General features: G+C 41.2%; 1 protein-coding gene across 2 annotated transcripts in view; it reads right to left on the bottom strand.

The window, feature by feature from the left end:
• The window catches only part of LGR4 (leucine rich repeat containing G protein-coupled receptor 4), a 122,666-nt gene that overhangs the window by 56,962 nt on the left and 41,430 nt on the right, over positions 1-24,274 (bottom strand). For both annotated transcript variants that reach the window (XM_084630603.1, XM_084630602.1), the window contains exon 2: positions 8,046-8,117. In XM_084630603.1, coding sequence (XP_084486729.1) covers positions 8,046-8,117 — 72 coding nt within the window. The remainder of the gene's footprint in view (positions 1-8,045; positions 8,118-24,274) is intronic.

Raw genomic sequence — 24,274 nt, 5'->3', positions numbered from 1 at the left:
CTTGTCCTATTCTAATAATTCACCAACAGCTTCAATGCATCAACCAATTCCCTTAACCCCTACATATTTTATAACTGGAGAAGTCTTAGTCTAATTTGGCCTTTATGGATACAAATTTAAGAGTTGCTCCATAAAAGATTTTGTATTCCTTAGCTAAGTTGGTACTGGTGATGAAGCTGGTTATATTTCACAGTATATGGACTGGCCATGAATATTATTTGTCGAGGAGCATATGTACACAAGTGCATGGGGAAAAATTAGCGGGTGCTCCGCACCCACCGGCAGCCAAGCTCCCCCCCTCCTCCCCTCCCTCCGAGCGCGCCGCGTCCCCGCTCCTCCTCTCCTTCCCTCCCAGCACTTCCCACCCCCTGCCGCCTAACAGCTGTTTGGCAGAGCTTAGGACTTTCTAGGAGGGAGGGGGAGGAGAAGAGGCAGGGCAGGTTCAGGGACTTGGGGGAGGGGTGTGGAATGGAGGTGGGGACTTTGGGGAAGGGGTGGAATGGGGGTGGGGTGAGAGCAGTGCAGGGGCAGGAGGGGTCAAGCACCCACCGGGTAGAGGGGAAGTCAGCACCTATGCACAAGTGTAATGTCACTGTCCATTGTTTTCCCCAATAGTTGTATTATTGAACATGATATACTTCTCAATATTTTCACATTCACAGGTCAGTGATCTAATGGTTACCACATGCAACCTGGAGACAGAGATCCCAGGTTATATTCTCAGCTCTCCACCAACTCACCATGGGTATGTCTTCATTGCAATGTGAGAACATGCTTTAGCCCAGGCTCAAGCCTAACCCTCCCCCCGCCCCTTGCATCTACACTCCAACTGCACTAACCCAGGACTCGGACCGAGACTCCCAGAACCTTGCAGGGCTGGAGGGGCTGAGCTCAAGTTAAGCTGGGACCCAGGGCTTGAGCCCTATTATTTTGCAGTGTAGACGCAGCTCCGCTTGACTTGGGTCCCAGGAGTCTGCCGGAAATATCCTACAGTTCCATGGGACAACTTCCTTAGTCCTCTCTATCCCAACAATCTGCAAAACGTTCTATGGAAAACAGAAGCTGCCATCCTCCCTTTGCAAATGGCAGCAGCTCAGGTCAGTATTAACCCATTCTCTTCTGATCTCCAATCTGCAAGCACACTATCGGAGAGAATCCTGGGCTTGCAATGGAGAGCAAACCGAGCAAGTTGCAAAGTGAGCTGCTTCAAACTTCCCGTAACATGCAGAGCCAACAGTAAAGTGTTCCCAGTGCACCATGGTCCTAGGGCTAGAGCAGCCACATTTTGGGAGTGGGGGAAATGCTAGGGACTCAGCTGTGGTTACTTTGACTCGGGTTTGCACACTACAGTGTGGAACACCAGAGGCCTAGGTTTGAGCACAGATTAGAAAAAGGGTTAAAGTACAATCTAGACTCTTAAAGCCAGGGTTTCCCAACATGGATCAGCTGACACAAGTCCCACTAATCCGGGGCTTACACTGCAGTGTAGACATACAACATGTGTCCTTGGTGAAGACATTTAAGCTGTTTCTGCCTTAGTATATATATATATCTACAAAATATATATTATATGGCCAGAGCTGCTCACAGCCTGGCTGTGTTGGGTTCACAATGGTTTTATGGAATAGCACCCTGCAATTTGGTCAGGATGAGACTAGAAGCAAAATAATCCCTTTAGGACTGCCTTGGAGATTCAAGTCTAACAAATTTCAACCTTTAAGGAGCAATATCTCCCACCACTTACTGGATCTCTCATTTTGTCCCCACCCATAACCTCAAAAGCCCCGGTATCTCTCAACTCTTCAAGAAGTCTCAGTGCTCCTTGCTGGACAAAATAGTTCCCCCCCTTGCTCTTTGGAGAGTTCATGAATTTTGCAGCGGAGAGAGCATTCTCCCAATACATTAAGGCAATGTTTAGAATATACGCCCCCACGCTACAGTTGAGTGGATTTAGAGCATGTTTCGTATACAGGACCAAATGCTATTTTGACCCAGCAAAACAAAAAATTAATAAATTACTATGGCAAATATGGACATGAGGCACAAACTCCCCAGAGAGAAGCAGCAGGACAAGCGGCTTAAATTAACTATTCCCTACCAGGGGCACTTACTTCTCCCCTACCAGCCCTCATGTACGGATAAGGAACTGGTGTGCTGGATCTTATCACTTAAAATTACACACCCTCCCAGGGTAAATAAGGAGCCAGAGGTTTAAAAAACTGAAACTGGAAATGAAAACAAACTAAAGGTCATAAAGTCAAGGAGACATTCTGTTTTGAATAAGTTAAGCCTCTGCATTCACACCATAAAATTATCTGCAGTTACATATCCTGAAAATGAAAAGCCTTTTGAAGAACTGATGGGTTAGAGTACTTGGGTTAATTTGGTAAGTCATGCAACAAACAAAGTCAGTGGAAATCACATGGCTAAAACCCTGCATGCCACTGTAAAGAGGGGTTAAATATCAGAAGGAACTAACAAATCACGTAGAAATGCATCAGGACATCATTAAGCCCGATTTTTTAGTTAAGAATTCGTATTAGCAAACGGTTTATGCTTTTCAAAAACACTGTAGTATCTAGCTGCATTGCTCTTGTAGCCGTCTATAAATACTTTATAAGTTTGGTCAGGAAACTGCGGCCAAATTCTTCCAGGATTTTAAGTTTCCATATCAAGTTCAGGGATGTAGCATGTTAATGTTAACATTGTGTAGAGAATATACCTCATTAACTGCTGTGGCAAAAGCCTTGGTGGTCTGCTCCTCAGCGACTTTGACCGCTGCAGTTTCAGTCACTTGCAAATTACTTCCAGATGAGTATCAGTTACAGCGAGATAGAGAAGTTTTACAACAACATTTATAAATATTGCAAGAATCCTCAAGGCATATGATAAAGTGCACTGTGAGCTTCTCTGCAGTAAATGTATGGGGCGGGGGGGGGGGGGGGGGGGGGTGAACAGCAGCAGCTACAGCACATATACCCAGAGGCTGATTTTCAGCTGAGAATTAGTTGGGCCTACCCTATTCGTACCTGTGATTATTTGCATGTAGGATGTCATTTAATCATCAAATACCAATGGACTGGGCTTGCAGATCAGATACTTAGTGATGTTGACTGCACCTTTAATTAGGAGATAAGCTTTTACATACCTAGCACTAAGCGTCTTCTTTTAATATTGTTAATAGTCATCTTAGCATTTAAAAAAGGATCCTGTTTAAAATCTGACAGGCCTTCAAACTATCCACTTCCCTAACGCAACGAAAATAGCTGCTTCAAATGAACCTTACTCCTTTTGTTATTCCCCCAGCAAGGCTCAGGGTCCTAAATTATGCATCTATCCGCCTCCATTGAGGCATCATAAAATCCTGTGACGTTATTTGGCAATTTACTAGATTGTGAGATGGTGGGATAAACCGAGGTGTTGCAAAACCGAGGAAGCAGAAGGCAGGCAGCGGCAGGTGGGGCTGAAGCACTGTCTTTTTGGAACAGCAGGAGGATATTTGCAGGGGAAGTCTCCTGCATGGAGAGCTTTTGAAGCCCTGTAACAGTCGTGCTCTATTCCTGTATGATTTAGGAGCTGTGCAGCAGGAGGCAGCAGCTGCCATCCAGAGCTCCTAAGACCGATTAGAGTAGAGCTCCATTCCTCCATGGCTTAGGAGCTGCACAGATGGGGGATTACCTGCCATCTGGGGACCCCGACTTCTGCAGAAGTGCAGTTGTTGCCTCCTGCACGCCTCCACTCTACTTCCTCTATGGCAGTGCTGCGCCCGGTTTTGTCACTAGTGCCCATGGAAATTTTCCACTCTCCAAGCTGGCCACTTGGTCCTCTTGCTCCAAACATCCGAAAATGGCAGGGGGGCAAGCTGAGGACCTAAAAAAATGCCCTTTTGTTTGGATTTATCTGGCACAATGAGGTCCTGCTCATTAAGTATTTATGAAGCACCTTTCAAATCGAAAGAATGAATGCCCATATCAAAAAGGAGAGGTCCCTCATCATTCCTCTCTGCGAGGAGGTGCAAAGATGGGTTTTGGTCAGTTTTAAGGAGGTCATTCCTAAGAACTGAGTTAGCAAAGAAAAGGTGCATCTCACACCTAGAGCTCATCAGGCTTTGCCTCTGCCGCTCCTCCTGTGGCAAGGAGTCCCACAGGGTAACAGTTCAGTTTTCATTCAACAAGGCTCTCTAAGATCTTGCTGGTTTTGTTTTTGAAGTGGACCTCTTTTCCGCAGCAAGCTGCACTTGGTCCTAGAAGCACGTTTAGACCTTCCAGTGGATTAGTTAGATTGCTCCACAAACCAGTTCAGCTGTCAGTTATCAGCTAGCACAACTGCGTATGAAATAAAGAATCTTTTATGGCTTACAGCATTTGCCTAGAGGTGGGCCTCAGCACTACATGGACTGGTGTGGAACATATTTTGTGCCATTGGTACTCCTGTAAGCTGTTTTCTTGCTTCATTTTATATAGGTCATCAGAGAACCACAGGGACCTGCAAGACAAGTGGTTATTTTGGGACTAGTTCATTGATGGTTTCAGTCAGCAGTTGGGTAATATTTCAGTAATTCATCAACAACTACATTTATTAGATGAGGAGCTTGTCCCTTTCAAGATCTTCTGGTCACAGAAAATGTCCAGGTGGCTCTGAGGGAAGAATCAGTTCACTGAAGGGGAAAGAATGGGTACCTCTTGAGAAGTGCTGGTGGTGGCCCTTCCAGGAGTATGGTATGCTGTCAGTGCTTCTAAGTTCTGGGTCAGGCATGCATCTAGCTGCACATGCAGTCTGAGACGGCCTGGGCAAAACCCTGGTCAGTCATGGCTCATAGCATATCTTGGGCTATTATGTCAGATTATTTTTCTACATGGAATTTGAAGTCTCCCAGGACAATGAATCTCAGCTGAAGCTTGACTAATTCTTCTAGAAATGTGGCTAAATTCTTGACAAATGAGTAAGTCTGATATATAAGTTAGAAGAGTCTTCATGATTTGTTGCCACTGCAGTCACATTCCAGCTGAACAGACTCAAATACTTTTATTTTGGAGATAGACTCTTGCTTGTTATCGTAAACTGGATGAAATTATGATCACACAGCATCCACTCTTGGCCACTCTAAACCCACGATGTATTAGGTATCTCACAGAGACTGGCTGGGGCTTCTGCCGGTTTGGCTTCATCATCAAACCCAATTTTTATGATGCATGCCAGGTCAGGAACCTTGTGATCAGTTCATAGACGATTCTCACATTAACGAACAACCTTGCATTCACCTGTACAAGTCTAAGGTAACTGGTTGTCAGCTGATGCAATTCTACCAGTCACTGTGGCATCTGAGAGGTACAGAATATGCAGCAGTTGCCTGTTCGGTGTTGATCACCTTGGGGCTTTTTTCCTTGGGTGGAGTCTTCTTGTATCAGTGATAGGTTAGACTGAATAGGTTGGGCAGGTTTTAGTTTCAGTGCTTCTGGGGATTGCAGATGCTGCACTCTTGATTCCCATGGTACAGTAATGGTGATGGGTGCTTTTTGGGACAGGGATAGAGTGGTGATATAGCTAAAATGGTTGCTGCTTGTGGAGTGGGGGTGCGCATCTCCCCCCTGCCCCATTGCCATGCAAAGCAAGGAACGGAATAGCCTTAAAAAAAACAACCTCAGCTCTTGGGCCTACGTGACTCGCACATAAAAAGGACTCTAGGATTGTTTCTTTTGCAACAAAGGTATGAATGTGTCAGAAATAATGTTTGACAAATACCAATTTTATTCTAATTTTTGAGTTGTTTATTTGGATACATCAAATAACCACGCTAGCAAGGATTTAAAACATCCAGATGTTCAGAACTACAGCCTAGTTTAAAGCCAGGTCTGATTGGTTTTTTCCCCTTCCAAATTCCAGCATTACAGTTTGCAATGAGATACTTTGTAGAGTATGGTTCTTGAGCAATAAAGCACTAGTATATGGTGGCTGAAGGCTCTGCCTTTTTTCTCCTTACTTCATGACACACCCCAGGTTTATGGAGATTACATAATGAAGTGCACACCCACCCAGTTAGGTTTTATTGCTTCATTACTTATAGGGAAAAACTGAAGGATCCCACAGTCTGTGTGAAGGTGGGTTTTTTGGTTTTTAAATTTAGTGTGAAATATGAACAAATGAGGAATTTGAGAAAGAACCCTGGACAGAAAACAAAACAAATAAGATACATTGGAAACTTAAACACACAAAACCCAGAAACACATTTACATCTATTATAAAGCACTTAGGGAGGGGTCAGACAATCTAAATCCTGAGCCAGCTGAGCCTTCCTAACCCTGTAATTTTGCATGTAGTCGGCACCTCCTGCCATGGCACAAACTTTTCTTAAACTGTTCCATTTTCAGTGTAGCACTGCTACATTTTAAAAATTACGGTGTGGGAAAGAACACTGTCTGGAATCTTGAAAGCAACTATATTACTTCACTAAACAGTTCTAGATTTTATTGACATAGGGGTGTCCAGAGCCTGATGGGAGAGGACAGTTCTTCTGAGTACATTAATATAAGGAATCTCATTTACAGTTAGCCTGGGATGAAGAAACTCATCTTTGCTTTACAGGACTATTGACCTGAACCAGAATCATGTACAAGACACAGTGAAAATCTTGGGGTCACGTGTACTTTTATAGTGAAATCAAAACGCACTGCATCACCGTCTCCACATTTTTGCACAATACCTCAACCCTACCAGGGAAAACGTGTGATGCAACAGTTGGAGTAGGACACTGGGAGCCAAAGGATCTGCAATCTATTCCTAGCTCTGCTACTGACTCACTGTGTTATATGTTCTTGTACAAATGGCTTTTCCTCTGTGTGCCTTACATTCCTCATCTGTGAAGTAAGGATAATGCTTCCTTACCTCACAAGGCCATTTTCTAAATGGGGAAAATGAGTTGTGTTTGAAAAATGTATTTAAAACATTTTAACCAAGGGGATTTTAGTTAATACATTTTGAAATTCAATTTTCTTTCCCAGTCTAGACAAAATCGCTGACAAGGTTAACAATATTTATCATCTCAAAGCACTTTTAAAGACTGAAATTATTAAGCAATTCATAATCAAGGGGGCAATAGAAATTTCACTTGTATATTGCTTTTTATTAGAACACCTCAAAGCTCTTTGCAAAAGGTGAGTAGCATTATCCCCCTTTAACAGATGGGGAAACCAAGACAAATAGTGGCTAAGTGCAATTTATTACTGTTATTGAAGTGGTAATTCTGACTAAGATAAAGGCTTGTCCCTCTTCCTGTTGAAACACAAAAATTATTAGAAATATTTAGAATAGAAAATAGAATCTACATCATAACTTTTTTGCTTCATTTTTACGGGGGGCTTCAGCTGCTGCTCAGAATTCTAAATTAAGGCCCCAATTCAGCAGAGTACTTCCGTGAGTGAATAGCCCATTCAAGTCAGCAGGAATACTAATGTGCATAAAGTTAGGATCATGCTTGAGAGACTTATTGAACTGGGGCCTAATGACGAGACTGGATGTGAGGTAGCTGAGCGATGTGTGGAGGGGGGAAGACAGGATAAGGGAAGATGCACTGCTAAAACTAAGAACGAATTATAAAAAAGAGGTTGTAAACACAAGGCCTCTATTTCTTTTCAAATACATCCTGACCTACACCATGCTGCCTCTGTCACCTATAGGAGTAATGGGAGTTAACTGCACAATAACTGAAACAATGTATTTATGGAAGCTGTGCAATAACTATACTGTAATTCCATTGGAAACAATGGCAATTACACTTCTCCTATGTTATCTTTGGATAACACTATAATTAGTATGTGTCACCACTGTAGTCATGATTAAAATAATTACTGTAAAAAGTCTCTCATTACTAGCATTAACCACTCTGGCTTCCAAACATATATAAGTCTTTTTTTAAAGGTATAATTGCTCTCTCTGTTCACAGCTCATCCTAACACCACAATTTGCTTTCCCACCCATTTTCAGGTTAACTGCACAACCACCCCACAGCACTGTAAAAACAGCCCTGACTTTACATGCAAAATACTTACAGCTCTTCAAGATAAGGAAAGTTCTTAAATGCATCCTCTGGTAGCTTTGTGATATTGTTCATACTGATATCCCTGGGAAAGAAGAACACACAAATGGGTCAAAAGATAAGCAATGTTACAATTTAGAACATGAAGTAAATTTAAACAGATCAGCTGCTGAGATAATAGAAAAAGCTTTTTCCAGTGTAATGTTGTGGTATCTGTAGGAGTTTGCAGGCTAAACTTTCACAGTGTGGTGATCTAAAAATATAGCGCATCATGAAGGATTGATACCAAAGGCTTTCTTCTGACAACCAGAAGGGGGAAAATATATCTTGAAGTTACAAAAGAGAGGAGGGGAAAACCTATTAGAAACCTATTTTCTCCAGTCCTGATTTTACTGACTCCTTACACACACACTCTTGATGTATGTAACTAAAACCACTCTGAAACCACTGCCTGTAAAAAATGTGACCACCCAGTGTTCAAATATTCATACCGTAATGTCTGTTGTTTTTTTTAAAATAAATAAACACATGCACTGAGACTTGATAAAATAAAGACCTTCAGGCAAGTGTGGCTTTTGGAGCAGCTGAAAAGAAAAGCAGAAACATGCCCCAGCTCTACCGCAGTCATATTTTCTGCAAAACCTATAAAAGTCCTTGAGGTAATAGTTTTAAGTATAATTCATTTTTAGCCCATAAGCACATGCATGCAAGCAGCAAGTGCTTACATGATCGGTATGCAGACCAATTCTTTCTTGTTTTTATATTGGCAGTAAGTGGCAAACTAAACTCTACCAACCTCAACTCACGCTGAGTAGCACTTTGCTCCATGAGTAGTGGAGTGAATAGGAAAAAAGCCACCACACATTAGTTGCATGCCTATCATGAAATCAGTGGGACTACTCATGAAGTAAGGTACTACTCAACCTGAGTAAAAGCGAGAGAACATGGCCAGAATCAAGAATTTGATTTGACAAGTATTAGTTTAAACTAACAGCTGCCAAATTTAATTTTTATTATTTAACCTTTTTATTTTTTACTTCCCACTTTTACTGCCCTTCAATTTTAATTTTTTTTTTTTTAAAGTGTAAAGACGACTTAATACCACAGCTGCAACTTTCTTCCACTCTCCCTTGCATCATCGGTCTTCCAAATCAGAGCAAAGCCTCACTCTGGCATCAAGCTTGAGAAAACTTTCTTTCCTTATGGAATGCACAGCAACACCTATCACCTAAACAATGCAAGTTACATGCCTTCTTATTTCCACAAAATGTGCGGAAGACATAGTCGGCCTAGAACCACCAGATGTTCCTGCATCTGAGTACAGACAGAGGTGCGTCTCATATCAGCAATACACAAACAAGTACATCTCTCCTTTAGCCAATAAATACATGGATGTCATTTATTTTTTCTTGTCATTCCACACACCCTATTTGCAATTAAAACCAGACCAGAGGGTAGTCTGTTATTTCAACCACTGGGAATGGTATCTGTTTGGTACCGAAGGGCTATAGTCAGAAAAAAAAAAATTGCCAGGATCTTCTATATCTATATTAGACCTGTTTAGGTTGAGATCCTGGCTCCATAAAAGTCCAGCCAGTCCAGATGAGCATTTGTTCTGAAGCAGAATCCTATGATGGAATAAAACCAGAAACACTGACAAAGCCAGAAGTTGAAGGGCTCATCAGCCAGGGGAGCAAGAACTACAGGCCATGAGCAGTTGCGGAATTCTACAAGCATGTGTTTATAGCCTGCACCATCGCTACTTTTGAAACTCTCCACCTGAAAAGCAGAGCCACTACTTCTGGAAATAAAACAGCTGAGCTCACTCAGATACCACCCTACAGAAGAGTGTGGCACAAATCCCTTATCAGCCATTTCGTGGCAGCAAAAGAAACGTATTCTGCTGAAGAATCAAAAGCAGTTTCCATGGCCAGAGCCAACTCTTTCACTGTTTTTCTCAAGAGGAGACTTGGCACTAACTTTAACAGGTGCAGGCTCCTAAGGAGCAAAGGAAGTCTCCAGAGTCTCTGAGGGCTGGCAGGCACAAAGGTCATTTCATGAGGGAATATACCTCCAAGATGCTTGTGCCCTGCCTTGTGCCAAAATAGGAGATGAAAACATGTCAGCTTCCATATAATGTACATTAAAATATACCCTCAATATACCAAGTAGCTTTTTCCTGAAAACACTACAAGTAATGTCCATGTTATTCGTGCAACTGTCAGGCCACAACATCTAGTCATAGTTCATAAAGAAAAAAGTAGCTCTATTTATACTAAACATCCAAGTATGTTACAAGGCCACTAGGCCTGCTGAAATCACAAATTGGTTATTGAAAAACTATCCTATTTTTTGCCACAGAGAAAGAGATCAAACTGGCACTTGATGGAATTTATATCAGGCTTTCTTTGCTCACCCAATGGATAAATAACCAGTTGCTGGTTTGCTGCTCCCCTGCTCCTTAACTTCCACACACATGCGCACAGAGCACTACCAGAATGACAGCAAATAATTCTCATATACACTGTGCAACATCGCATTTACCGGCAATTGCCTCTTTCACCAAGATGTTTGCCCAGGTCTGATTTCACCTGGGCAAATCAAGAATTCCCCCTCTGCAACTGACAGAATTACACCAGTGTAAATCAAGAATACAGGAGACCAGAATAAGATGTAACACAAACCCAGCTGTGAAAGTGACTAAAACATGAACCCCAGTCCAGACTCCCTCATTAAATTCATGGAGTCAAATGAGAGGTGCTTTATTGGCGAGCTCTACAGTCTGTTTATAAAGGTGCTTTGTATCTCAGCAACAGCTTGGGTACCATGGGATGTTGCAGTTGCTGTGGGTGTACATTTTTCTTCTTGTGTAGAAAAGTAAATAAAAGTATCAGATACATGAATTGTCAGCTGTCTGCTCCACAGGAGGCGGCAACTTTTACTCTCCTCCTCCCCTGCATTTTTCAAATTGCCATGAATGCATGCATTTCACACACCCAGGCTAGGCCATTCCTTTTCCAGATGACTCCACATCCCCTTCCAGTGCTTAACTAAATAAGCATTTATGAATTTGGCAAAAGAAAAGGGGAAGGAGGGGAGACCCAGAGGAATTACCAGTGGATAACAAATTATACAAGACCACCACAATTCATGTTATTTTGGTAGGGTCTCCTAAAACAATATCCATGCAACATAGCTCTTGAAATTATTATTAATAGTTTCATAATTTGGGATGGCAGTAATAATGTTTAGATAGTGCATATTATCCAAAATGCCCTTTATATACATACAGACACACACACAAGTCATTTCATTCATGATTTGAATACAGCCACTTCTGAGGTAAAATGTGACAGCTGTTTAACAGTGCATGGTAACACTAAACAGTTTAGGATAGGAACAGGACACCGTATCCAGTTGAAACCAATAGTCTCAACAAAGTAGAGGACAGAATGAAAATTTTTACAGCTATAAGGGCCTGATTTTCAGAAATATCAAGAACTCATGACTCCAACTGAGTCAAAACTACTGAGATTTAAACACTCGTAGTTTTTTCCACCAAACCTCCAAAATGTGTTATATACTGAAGTCTACTTTTAATGAAACTCCATTCATAGCAAAGCAGAAAGACTCAGATTGTTTCGACACATTATAATATGGAAACTTTTGCTCCTATATTATGGAGTCAATCTCCAGTCAGAGCAAAGTTGTTCCGTGGAAAAACAACTGATTTTACTACACAGAGTTTCACTGCGTTTTCAAGTTGCTAATACGGCAATGTTCATATTGGAATTTACTTCTGTGTTACATGTGCCATCTTAGCTCATGAACATGGTATAACCAGTTTCTTAAAGGATTAGATTTCTGGTGAGTACTCCAAATGCTTTCCTCCAGAAGAACAATGCTTAACAGCAAGCTGAAACACAGATATCAACATAAAAAGCAATTAATAAGAACGTTTTCGACAGAAAAAACAGGACTAAATTTTATCTCCCAAATGAATACAAAGTCAACAGAATTTTAGTTATAGAAGAAAAATTTTCTGCAACAAAAAAGGACTCTGTGTATACATTGCAGTCAACAGATGTTCTTATCTGCTTATATGGAAATAATAAGTCACTGAGTTTAAAAACAAGAATTCACAAGCAGTATTTGTAACATCAATATCTATGCTTCAAGTGTGAAGTCAGAAGATTCAATCACATTTGTTAATGCTCTTTTAATTAGCAAGGACATCATTTAAAATTACTTACTCTTGTGGGAAAGCTGTATCAACACCACAAAAATTAGTGCTGAAGTAATGTCAGACAATTGGAGGCATAAAAAAATGGAAAATAAACTGAATCAAGTGAGGTTTTTTTGTTATTCAGATATTATTAAAATGGTACTCCTCAAATGTCATGGAACAAATCAATCCAAAGAGAATCTAGGAGGCTGCATGTTTAATGAAGATTAAATGTCAACATCTGAATCCTACACAGAAAGCCTTATGGAATGACCCCATAGCCTACATGTTTCTTTTGCAAGGTCGGGGCCTTAGTCAATGGTACATTAACAACTTTAGACCAAAAACAAAACAAAAAAGACAATTCTGGTAATACCAGAAGTAATATTAGAAAGTTTCAGAGTAACAGCCGTGTTAGTCTGTATTCGCAAAAAGAAAAGGAGTACTTGTGGCACCTTAGAGACTAACCAATTTATTAGAGCATAAGCTTTCGTGAGCTACAGCTCACTTCATCAGATGCATATCGTGGAAACTGCAGCAGGCTTTATATATACACAGAGAATATGAAACAATACCTACTCCCACCCCACTGTCCTGCTGGTAATAGCTTATCTAAAGTGATCATCAGGTGGGCCATTTCCAGCACAAATCCAGGTTTTCTCACCCTCCACCCACCCACACAAATTCACTCTCCTCCTGGTGATAGCCCATCCAAAGTGACAACTCTTTACACAATGTGCATAACAATCAAGTTGGGCTATTTCCTGCACAAATCCAGGTTTTCTCACATCCCCCCCACCCCCATACACACACAAACTCACTCTCCTGCTGGTAATAGCTCATCCAAACTGACCACTCTTCAAGTTTAAATCCAAGTTAAACCAGAACATCTGGGGGGGGGAGGGGTAGGAAAAAACAAGAGGAAACAGGCTACCTTGCATAATGACTTAGCCACTCCCAGTCTCTATTTAAGCCTAAATTAATAGTATCCAATTTGCAAATGAATTCCAATTCAGCAGTTTCTCGCTGGAGTCTGGATTTGAAGTTTTTTTGTTTTAAGATAGCGACCTTCATGTCTGTGATTGCGTGACCAGAGAGATTGAAGTGTTCTCCGACTGGTTTATGAATGTTATAATTCTTGACATCTGATTTGTGTCCATTTATTCTTTTACGTAGAGACTGTCCAGTTTGACCAATGTACATGGCAGAGGGGCATTGCTGGCACATGATGGCATATATCACATTGGTGGATGTGCAGGTGAACGAGCCTCTGATAGTGTGGCTGATGTTATTAGGCCCTGTGATGGTGTCCCCTGAATAGATATGTGGGCACAATTGGCAACGGGCTTTGTTGCAAGGATAAGTTCCTGGGTTAGTGGTTCTGTTGTGTGGTATGTGGTTGTTGGTGAGTATTTGCTTCAGGTTGCGGGGCTGTCTGTAGGCAAGGACTGGCCTGTCTCCCAAGATTTGTGAGAGTGTTGGGTCATCCTTTAGGATAGGTTGTAGATCCTTAATAATGCGTTGGAGGGGTTTCATAAACCAGTCAGAGAACATTTCAATCTCTCTGGTCACGCAATCACAGACATGAAGGTCGCTATCTTAAAAGAAAAAAACTTCAAATCCAGACTCCAGCGAGAAACTGTTGAATTGGAATTCATTTGCAAATTGGATACTATTAATTTAGGCTTAAATAGAGACTGGGAGTGGCTAAGTCATTATGCAAGGTAGCCTGTTTCCTCTTGTTTTTTCCTACCCCCCCCCCTCCAGATGTTCTGGTTTAACTTGGATTTAAACTTGAAGAGTGGTCAGTTTGGATGAGCTATTACCAGCAGGAGAGTGAGTTTGTGTGTGTATGGGGGTGGGGGGGATGTGAGAAAACCTGGATTTGTGCAGGAAATAGCCCAACTTGATTGTCATGCACATTGTGTAAAGAGTTGTCACTTTGGATGGGCTATCACCAGGAGGAGAGTGAATTTGTGTGGGTGGGTGGAGGGTGAGAAAACCTGGATTTGTGCTGGAAATGGCCCACCTGATGATCACTTTAGATAAGCTATTACCAGCAGGACAGTGGGGTGGGAGTAGGTATTGTTTCATATTCTCTGTGTATATATAAAGCCTGCTGCAGTTTCCACGATATGCATCTGATGAAGTGAGCTGTAGCTCACGAAAGCTTATGCTCTAATAAATTGGTTAGTCTCTAAGGTGCCACAAGTACTCCTTTTCTTTTTGCGAATATTAGAAAGTGTTACTCTTATCTGTAACTCTGCTGTCTAGTGAGATAAGTACTTGGTAATACGATTATTACCATACACTAAACTGATCACGTCAGCACCAGTTGTCCCATGCCATATTTCAGCACAAGTACAGTAATATGCTTTAATTCATTCTGGGACTAAGTTATTACATGCAGAAATAAAACCCCCCTTCCCCTGAACGGTGCATCACTGAAAACCTTTTGATCTCTATATGGAAAAAAAAATCAATCGCGCTAAATTTAAATGGTATACTAAAAATTGAGAGTGGGAAATAAATGTCTGGAGAGGTTTATCTTAAATTACTTGTTCTTTTACTAAACTTGAGAACAATTAACAGCATAATCAGTCATTTAGAGCAATATGGCAGAACAATACGTCAAAATTAATTCATACCCAGCCCGTAAGTTGGGCTTCCCTGGGGGTTCATATAAGAGAGAGTGTGCGCGCGTGCAAGCAATAGTCCCTTTAATCCCCTGCCGGAGTGGACCATTTCCATGAGGGGAGAAAGTAAAAAGAGATGATGTTGTGGCCTGGATCCTGGAAATGGTAAAACGGCCTCCCTCCCTAGGAGGCCTGGTGGCCTTAAGAGTGTGGGAAGAGCTAGGGTTGCTCATGCTTGCTCTTCCCTACACTTGACATCGGTGCTGCTGCTGAGCATTAGCAAATACTGCCATATTCCAGTCCACAGGACAGCTGTTCCAGCGAGCTTTAGACCTGGTCTATACACACAGTTGTAGTGGTTTAACGTAAATCTGTTTTTAAAACCAACTTACTTAGGAGATTACAAAAGGCAGGGTGAACGGATTTAAATCAAGGCAATTTAAATTATGATTTATATCACCAAGTGAAAAGCCTTGAATTAATTCAATTTTAATCAACTTTTCCAATTGTAAAAAGAAAAGGAGTACTTGTGGCACCTTAGAGACTAACAAATTTATTTGAGCATAAGCTTTCATGAGCTACAGCTCAATTCATGCATCCGATGAAGTGAGCTGTAGCTCACAAAAGCTTATGCTCAAATAAATTTGTTAGTCTCTACGGTGCCACAAGTCCTCCTTTTCTTTTTGCAGATACAGACTAACACGGCTGCTTCTCTGAAACAAGTCAGGCCTGATTCACATCATCTTGGATGGCATGAGAGAGCTATAGCTACAAAATACAAATGACCAGAAACCATCGTTCTACTCACAGTTGTGATGCAATGTGATCCACTAAGTCACGGAGAGGCCTAACCTTTGGGGACACACCCAGAAACTAGACTTGTTTGGTGAGAGTTTTCCCAGACATACTTAGCACGGGATTGAAGACAAAATCATTTATAGTAACAATTCCTATTTCATTTATAAATCCATCATCCCATCCTATTCCCCTCCCTTTTTGTTCTTTCATAATGTCTTTTAAGCAGATGTTAAAACAAAGCCAGTACACTAAAAGCACGTCTACACTTACCTCTGGAGTGATCGATCCTGCGGGTGGTCGATTTAGTGCGTCTAGTGAAGACGCAAAAAATCAACCGCCGAGCGCTTTCCCATCGACTCTGATATTCTACCGGAGTGAGAAGCGTAGGTGGAGTTGATTGGGAAGCGTCAGCAGTCGACCTCCCGCAGTGAAGACACCACAGTAAGTAGCTCTAAGTACATCGACTTCAGCTATGTTATTCACGTAGCTGAAGTTGTGAAACTTAGACTGACTTAACTCACAACCCTCGCCCCCCTGTGTAGACCAGGCCTAAGATTCCTTGAATTTGTCAGTATAACCCAGAGTTCCTTTAACCTGAACCCTTTGTGTTGGGTCCAGTCTCCTTAATACCTGATTTTTACAAGCCACATCTGAATGTGAAATGAGGAGAATGGAGTTTAAGCATAACTTAGCATTTTCTGTCTTTAGTCAGCTTCAGCATGTTCCCTTCAGGATATTCTGACACTGCATATGAACATTGCCTTTGTTGTTTTGTTTAATATTAATTTTAATGAAGCCATCCCTCCCCTTGCACTTGCTATGAGAATGTAAATATATTTAATATACTTTAAAAAAAAATCTAAACACTGATCAGTTAGAACATTAGCAGCTGTGAAAATCTGCCTGTATTTAAAATAGATATACAACCAGCTAAATCATCATGGGGAGGAAAAAGAACAAATGCACTTGCTGTATGCAGTTAGCAGCCTGCAACATTGGATCTCCTCTCTCAGTGCTGAAGAGAGAGACTTGAGAATTAAGCTTCGCCTGTGCAACTCGCAGCAGTGAAACAGAAGCCTTGATTTGCGAGACAACATATTGCACTAGATGAACTTTATAACAGTGCCCTTGTGCAAAACACACATTGTTAAAGAAATTTGGGCTGTTAATATAGACAGGAAGTAATCAGAAAATCCTTGGATAAGGGGTCCATGCCCTCCCACACAGCTGCATCTGTGCCTCCCTGTGCTCTGACAAGGGCTCTTGCAGCTCTCTTCTCTATGGCCTCCCCAAGACAAGCTTTCCCAGACTCCAAGATGAGCAGAAACACAGTAGCCTGATGCCTCATATATAGCTGGAAGCAAAATCACATCATGCCCGTCCTACAAACGATTCCCATTCCATTCAGGATCCAGACCATTTCTAAAAACCCCGTGCAGACTTACGATAGCCTATCAAATTGCTCAGCAAATACCAGCCTTCTCTCCGCACCTTCACAGAATCTCCCCGCTGTTAAATTGCCTGTCTATTGCCTCAGAGTCATCATTACGTTTCACATTTCAAATGTCAGAACATGGACTGGCACTCCCCCTGCAACTTATCAGTGAAAATTACCACATCCCAGCTGAAGGAATCTTCCCATTCACTCAGCACTGGGGGAGTGGATGTACGGTGGGGAGTTCTGCCTGAGTTATTTCACACAGGGACCCTGCACTAGTGCTTTCTATTCCCAATGTTTTCCTTCACAAGGATTTATTCTAGCCTATTATTGACTGCACTGAGCTAGGTGGCATAGATACTTTACTGCAAGAGTTTTACACTGCGTTTAAAAAACATGCTGATTTACTTCAAATACTGCAGCTTGCAAGAATGTGCAGGAGTCTGAAGACATGAAATGTCCAACTATGAAAAAGGAGAACTGGATCCTAGCCAGAGAGTCAGCACTAACCAATTGCCTAGAGGAAATCAGAAAGACTTCAATCTTTAAAGCCCCTCATGCTTTATGAATGGCTAACCTCTCCCTTTCACCTCTCCAGCTTGTCTCCACCTTTTGTGAAGTTTAAAAAGGTGGGGGAGGGGGAAGTGGCTATTGAAGGAAAGAAGATCATCATGTTTCAACAAGGCACCTTTAAAACCCTGTAAAACGCTCTCTCTGAGCAAGCTTAACCTGTTTGCTGAAAGATAATAGCATGTAATACTGTAGGCTCCACTGAGTCTTTTCCAAGATCTGGGCCCTCTGCCACCGAATTATTTAATTATAACACTTACAAAATAACTTAGGCAGAGTTATCTACATTGGAATAAAGTCCTCTTCTTTGTACAAAAACCATTAGATAAGGCAGTATCTCTGTTAGCAAAGGCCTACTTACACAAGGAACAGCCTCTAAAAATTCCCCACATTTGCTGCTGCTATTTCAGCAATAATGGGACCCCTAGTATGGATAGGTTGCCTATGTGTTTAAACATGTCACAGAACCTTGCCAAGTGCAGCTCTAAATCAATCTGGGGAGGAAGAAGTAGACGTGGTATATCTTGACTTTAATAAGGCGTTTGATACTATCTCACATGACTTTCTCATAAACAAACTGGGGAAATACAACCTAGATGGAGCTGCATAACTGGTTGGAAAACTGTTCCCAGAGAGTAGCTATCAGTGGTTCACAGTCATGCTGAAAGGGCCTATCGAATGGGGTCCTGTAGGGATCTGTTCTAGGTCTGATTCTGTTCAATATCTTCATCAAATGATTTAGATAATGACATAGAAAGTACACATATAAAGTTTGTGGACAGGACCAAACTGGCACGGGTTGCAAGTGTTTGGAGGATAAGATTAAAATTCAAAATGATCTGGACAAACTGGAGAAATGGTCTGAAGTAAACAGGATGAAATTTAATAAGGACAAATGCAAAGTACTCCACTTAGGAAGGAACAATCAGTTGCACACACACAAAATGGGGAAGGACTGCCTAGGAAGGAGTACTGCAGAAAGGGGTCTGGGGGTCATAGTGGACCACAAATTAAATGTGAATCAAAAAAGCAAACATCTTTCTGGGATGTATTAGCAGAAAAGTTGTAAGCAAGACACAAGAAATAATTCTTCCACTCTACTCCATACTGATTAGGCCTCAACAGGAGTATTGTGTACCATTCTGGACGTCACATTTCAGAAAAGATGTAGACAAATTGGAGAAAGTCCAGAGGAGAGCAACAAAAATGATAGAAGATCTAGAAAACATGACCTATGAGGGAAGATTGAAAAAATTGGGTTTGTTTAGTCTGGAGAAGAGAAGACTGAGAGGGGACATGATAACAGTTTTCAAGTACATAAAAGTTGTTACAAGGAGGAGGTAGAAATGTTGTTGTTCTTAACCTCTGAGGATAGGACAAGCAACAATGGGCTTAAACTGCAACAAGGGTGATTTAGGTTGGACATGAGGAAAAACTTCCTAACTGTCAGGGTGATTAAACACTGGAATAAATAGGGAGGTTGTTGGAGATTTTTATGACCAGGTTAGATAAACACCTGTCAGGGATGGACTCTAAATAATACTTAGTCCTGCCATGAGTGCAGAGGACTGGACCAGATGATTTCTCAAGGTCCCCTCCAGTCCTATAATTCTATGAACAGTTAGCAGCTCATCTACACTAGCACTCCCAATGTTGAAAATGCTGATTGAGATCAACCCATGTTGCCAATGGTGGGAAATTATCGGAGAATTTTTCTAGTGTAGACTTGGCCAATGTTTTGATATTACTTCTCAGGTTAACTAAAATCAGAAAGATATGGGACTACATTGTGCTGGTACTGGGGATACAAAACCTTTCCCTTTTAGGTCACTGGTTTGAATGCAGCCCAGGACAGGACAACAGTAACCAACATAACTCTCAAATGCATCTCCCTTTGAGGATATCACTCATGGTCCCCAAATTACCTATGTTCCATGAACAGTACCTGGTCTCTCACTTTTATTATGGTTAATTGTTTTCCGTTTGTTTGGCTTTTTTACACAGCAGACAAAGAATGACCACTAAGATTACAACAAGAGTCATTCCCACATTTTAAGTTTCTTGCATGAAACCTGTGTGTGCACACCTCATTATAGATCTTTAATATACTGAGTCTCTGCAGGTTCAAAAGAATGATGAACAAAGACTTTGCGGTGGCTGAAATGGGTCTTGTGGTCTCAGTTCAACTCCTAGTAGGAAATGTTCACATTACTGAACCCACAACTTTCAATCAACTGCAGTCTTAGCAGTGGACAAAGTGAACTTTTTTTTTATTATTTGTATTACCATAGCAACGAGGATCCCTAGTTATTGGCTAGGATCCCATTGTGCTGGTGTTGTACAAACTAGATCTCAATCCTAGAACTACCCTCCCATCTATCTATCCCTCTGGAGTGTAGCAGAAGGGCATAGGGACAGCACAGGAAAGCTTGCACTGACATGGTGTTGTGCTTTATTCATGTTCTCTGCATAAAGAAAGGATCTGTTAGCCTCTAGGATCATCAACAAAGCCATGTTCGCAAACCTTAAATTCACTCAGTTGGAAAAAAATGGAGGCAGACTTGGTATCTTCCAGATAACAGAGACCAACAATTATCTTAGAGAGTCACATTACTTCGCTTCTAAAGCTACTATTTTATACTGTAATTGTATGGGCTGTGAAGCAACACACTACAGTAGTGTAACAAACTTGTGGACATATTCTACAGAAGGATGCCAATCCCAATGCGTAAAATCATGAACAGGAGGCAAGGAAATATCAGGCAGGGGGAACTCTACATCATAAGCTTGCACTTAGAAGCTTTTGTTGGTTTGCATTTTAAAAACTGAAATAGTATTTTACTCTGATCAACGAGAGAGGCCCTATTGTAGGGGGCTCTGCAATACATTTATTAAATAATTACACTGCTTGCCCTTTTGTAACAAGAAAGTCAAATAAAAATTAAAAAAAGATGTTCTGGCAAGATAACCATTTGAATTCATACTCTTAAATTTCCCTGATAAACATCAGTGAAAAATTTATCACTAGTATACTAAAATATAAAACTAAGTTTTAAATCATTCCAGATATTCTTGCTTATGTCCATTTGTCCTTCTGGTAAGCCACTTTGTTAATCTACTGTAGGTACCATTATACAGCACCCCATTATCACAGTACCTGAGCACCTCAGTGTTTACTGTATTTATCCTCACACCATCTCTGAAGTAGGGAAGCGCTATTAACAGATAGGAGACTGAGGCACAGAGAAACTAAGACTTGGCCTACACTAGGAAATTAGGACAGTATAACCACGGTGCTTAGGGGTGTGAAAAATCCTTTGAGTAATGCAATTAAACTAAACTAACCTCCAGTGTAGACAGCGCTATGTTGACAGGAGAATTCTCCTGTAGACTTAGCTACTGCCTCTCGGGGAGGTAGAGTACCTACGTCAATGGGAGAAGCCCTCCTGTCAGCATAGGTAGCGCCTTCACTGAAGCGCAACAGCTGCAGCATTTTAAGTATAGACAAGCCCTAAGTGACAGTCACACAGGAAGTCTGTGGTAAGAGTCAGGAAATGAATCATGGTATCCCAAGTCCTAAGCTAGCACCCTAACCATTGTACCATCCTTCCTCGGTTTGTTAATATGATGTTCAGCTTTTTGGTAAAAGCAAGGCAGGTAGTTATTGAAAAGCTTTAAAGCATGGGTAGTCAACTTAGGGTTAGGGATTTCAGCTTCACTCGTTTTCTTTATGGCTGGGTGGGGGCGTACGTGAATTGGGAGGGGGATTCTTTAAACAAGTTTAAACTCAAGACACTATATAAAATAATTTTATATCAATAGTTTATTAATATAGTGCATGACCACCTACAGGAACATAATATCTGCTTGTCAAAATGACAGGTTTTTTACTAAAATTACACAATTCCCACCCTACCCCATACTTCCATTTTTGGGGGTGGGGTAAAAAGGGTAAAGGAGATTGTTTTTAAGTAAATAGTCCATTCATGAATTTATGAATGATTGACAATTGTGTATAACAAAAATCAACACCACCTTTGCCAGCGGGGTTTATTAAACCAAGCACAAGAGAGCAGAAATATAAAAAGAAGAAATGCATCTCTAACCATAAGTGGTCTATATAGGTGTATAATATATAGGTGTAATTTTCATTGAGACCCTAACAGGCATAAGGACAATATTTCCACGTTTTTTGGTTTAGTTTACTTACGTCTTCTCCATAAAATTCTTTCAACATCAACTGCAAACTTAAACAGCTGTTAGGTTAAGCATCGGCACAGAAACAAAAAAAAATTCCTTTTTGTATCCATTTTCCACTTGACGTTGACAATAAGCACCTTACATGCAGAGATTCATTCATATTTTTCATTCATGGGAACATTTTGGAATGCTTGGGACATGTTTTCTTTTCCATAATACCTGTGAGGCACTTGTGAGATAGGAAATAACCAAACATTTAAACTTTCGTCCAAATCTGCCATGATGCTCTATATGCTTCATATTAAATATTAGGCCACCACATTGTTACAGTCCCACAACAGCAAATACATTTGCCACTTCTCAAGCACTTCTATCTTTCTTGCAATCACAGGGGCTTATTACGTATTACATTAGTTCTGGATGCTTAGTACGGTGCAAACACATTGTGATGGGTCCGATCACAGAAACCCCCTTGGGACGGTCACCTGATGTGCCGAGATTACCTCTAAGCCAGTTTTCTCTGCCAGTTTGGGCTTCCAGAACCCTGCCTTGTTGAGCCAGACACGCCAGGGTCTGAACCACATGCCCCAAAAGTGCAGACTTAACTGAAAACAGTTTAAGAAGTGCTCCTGTCTCCAGCACCCAGATACCCAGCTCCCAATGGGATCCAAACCCCAAATGAATCTGTTTTACTCTGTATAAAGCGTATGCAGGGTAAACTCATAAACTGTGCACCCTCTGTAACACTGATAAAGATATATATATATATTACACACATACACACACACACACAGCTGTTTGCTCCCCCAGGTATTAGTCACTTAGTCTGGATTTAATAATAAGCAAAAGTGATTTTAGTAAATATAAAAAGTTGAATTTAAGTGGTTCCAAGTAACAATGGATAAAACAAAACACGCAAGGCTAAGCCTAATACATTAAGAAACTGAACACAGGTAAATCTCACCCTCAGAGATGTTCCAATAAGCTTCTTTCACAGACTAGACTCCTTCCTAGTCTGGGCCCAATCCTTTCCCCGGTGCAGTCTCTGGCTCACGTGGTAACTAGAGGATTTCTCATGACTGCAGTCTCCTTTGTTCTGTTCCACCCTCTTTTATAGCTTTGGCCCAAGGTGGGAATCCTTTGTCTCTCTGAATCCCCACCCCTCCTTCTAAATGGAAAAGCACCAGATTTAAGATGAATTTCAGTATTAGGTGACATGGACACATGTCACTGTAAGATCTCATTCTTCATTACCCACAGGATGGCCCCCAGGTCCACAAGAAGGCTTGAAGGTAAATAAACCATGTACAGCCAATTGTCCTACTCAATGGGTTCCATCAAGATTCTAAACTACCATTAATAGACCACACTTTGCATAATTACAATAGGACCTCAGAGTTAACTTCATATTTCTAGTTTTAGATACAAGAATGATACATTCATACAAATAGGATGAACAAACTCAGTAGATTATAAGCTTTGTAACGATACCTTACAAAAGACCTTTTACATGAAGCATGTTCCAGTTACCTTATATTTCAAACTCATTAGCATATTTTCATAAAATCATATGGAGTACCACGTGACACACAAAACGAGACATTCCCTACCTAGAAGAACTTGCAGTCTAAATGAATGAGGCAGAGGAAACAGAAGCACAGAGAGATGAAGTGCCTTGCCCTACATCACCCAGCAGGTCAGTGGCAGAGTGAAGAGTACAACCTAGCTCTCCTGTTCCGTATCCCATCCACTAGACCAAACTACCTCCCAGGATGTTCCTTTTACAGACACACAAGCAATGAATGTAGACGGTTAACTAGGATTGAGTTATAAAAGACTGAAATGCAAGGTTTAGTAAAAGGGCGGGATAGAACAGAGGAATGCTTGGACAACTGTCAGGTTGAATGCAGCCCATTGTAGCCTACCACGCCTCAGAGTGTTAACTGAGAATTCTTTATTCAATATAATTAATACACAACCCACAGATGTGGCAACACCATATTGGTACCAACGGAAGTAAGTTACACTTGGATAGCTATTCAACATGCAACACGTTTCTACCCCCTTCCCAGTAGACCATGACTCATTTGGCACATGTCAGCGCTCTTGTGTGTTTTACATGCTTTCAAAGAGAACCCACCAGTTCTCAGAACAGCGGCAAGTCCTAATTTTTTTAGGGGAATTGTGACACTCTTCTCAAGAAGCTCTAAGAAATAGAACACAAGCTTCCTATATAGCAATATATGCTACAATTTAGCAACACCTCAAGCACATGCTGAAGTCTATCACATTCAGCAAAGCATTAAAGTGAGTGCTTAAATTCCACTGACTTCAATGGGACATTAGGCCCTGATTCAGGAAAGCACTGTACATAA

This window comes from Lepidochelys olivacea (assembly GCF_965140295.1).
Source record: "Lepidochelys olivacea isolate rLepOli2 genome assembly, chromosome: 6".
Classification (NCBI taxonomy): Eukaryota; Metazoa; Chordata; order Testudines; family Cheloniidae; genus Lepidochelys; species Lepidochelys olivacea.
This window is presented reverse-complemented; position numbering and strand designations above follow the sequence as displayed.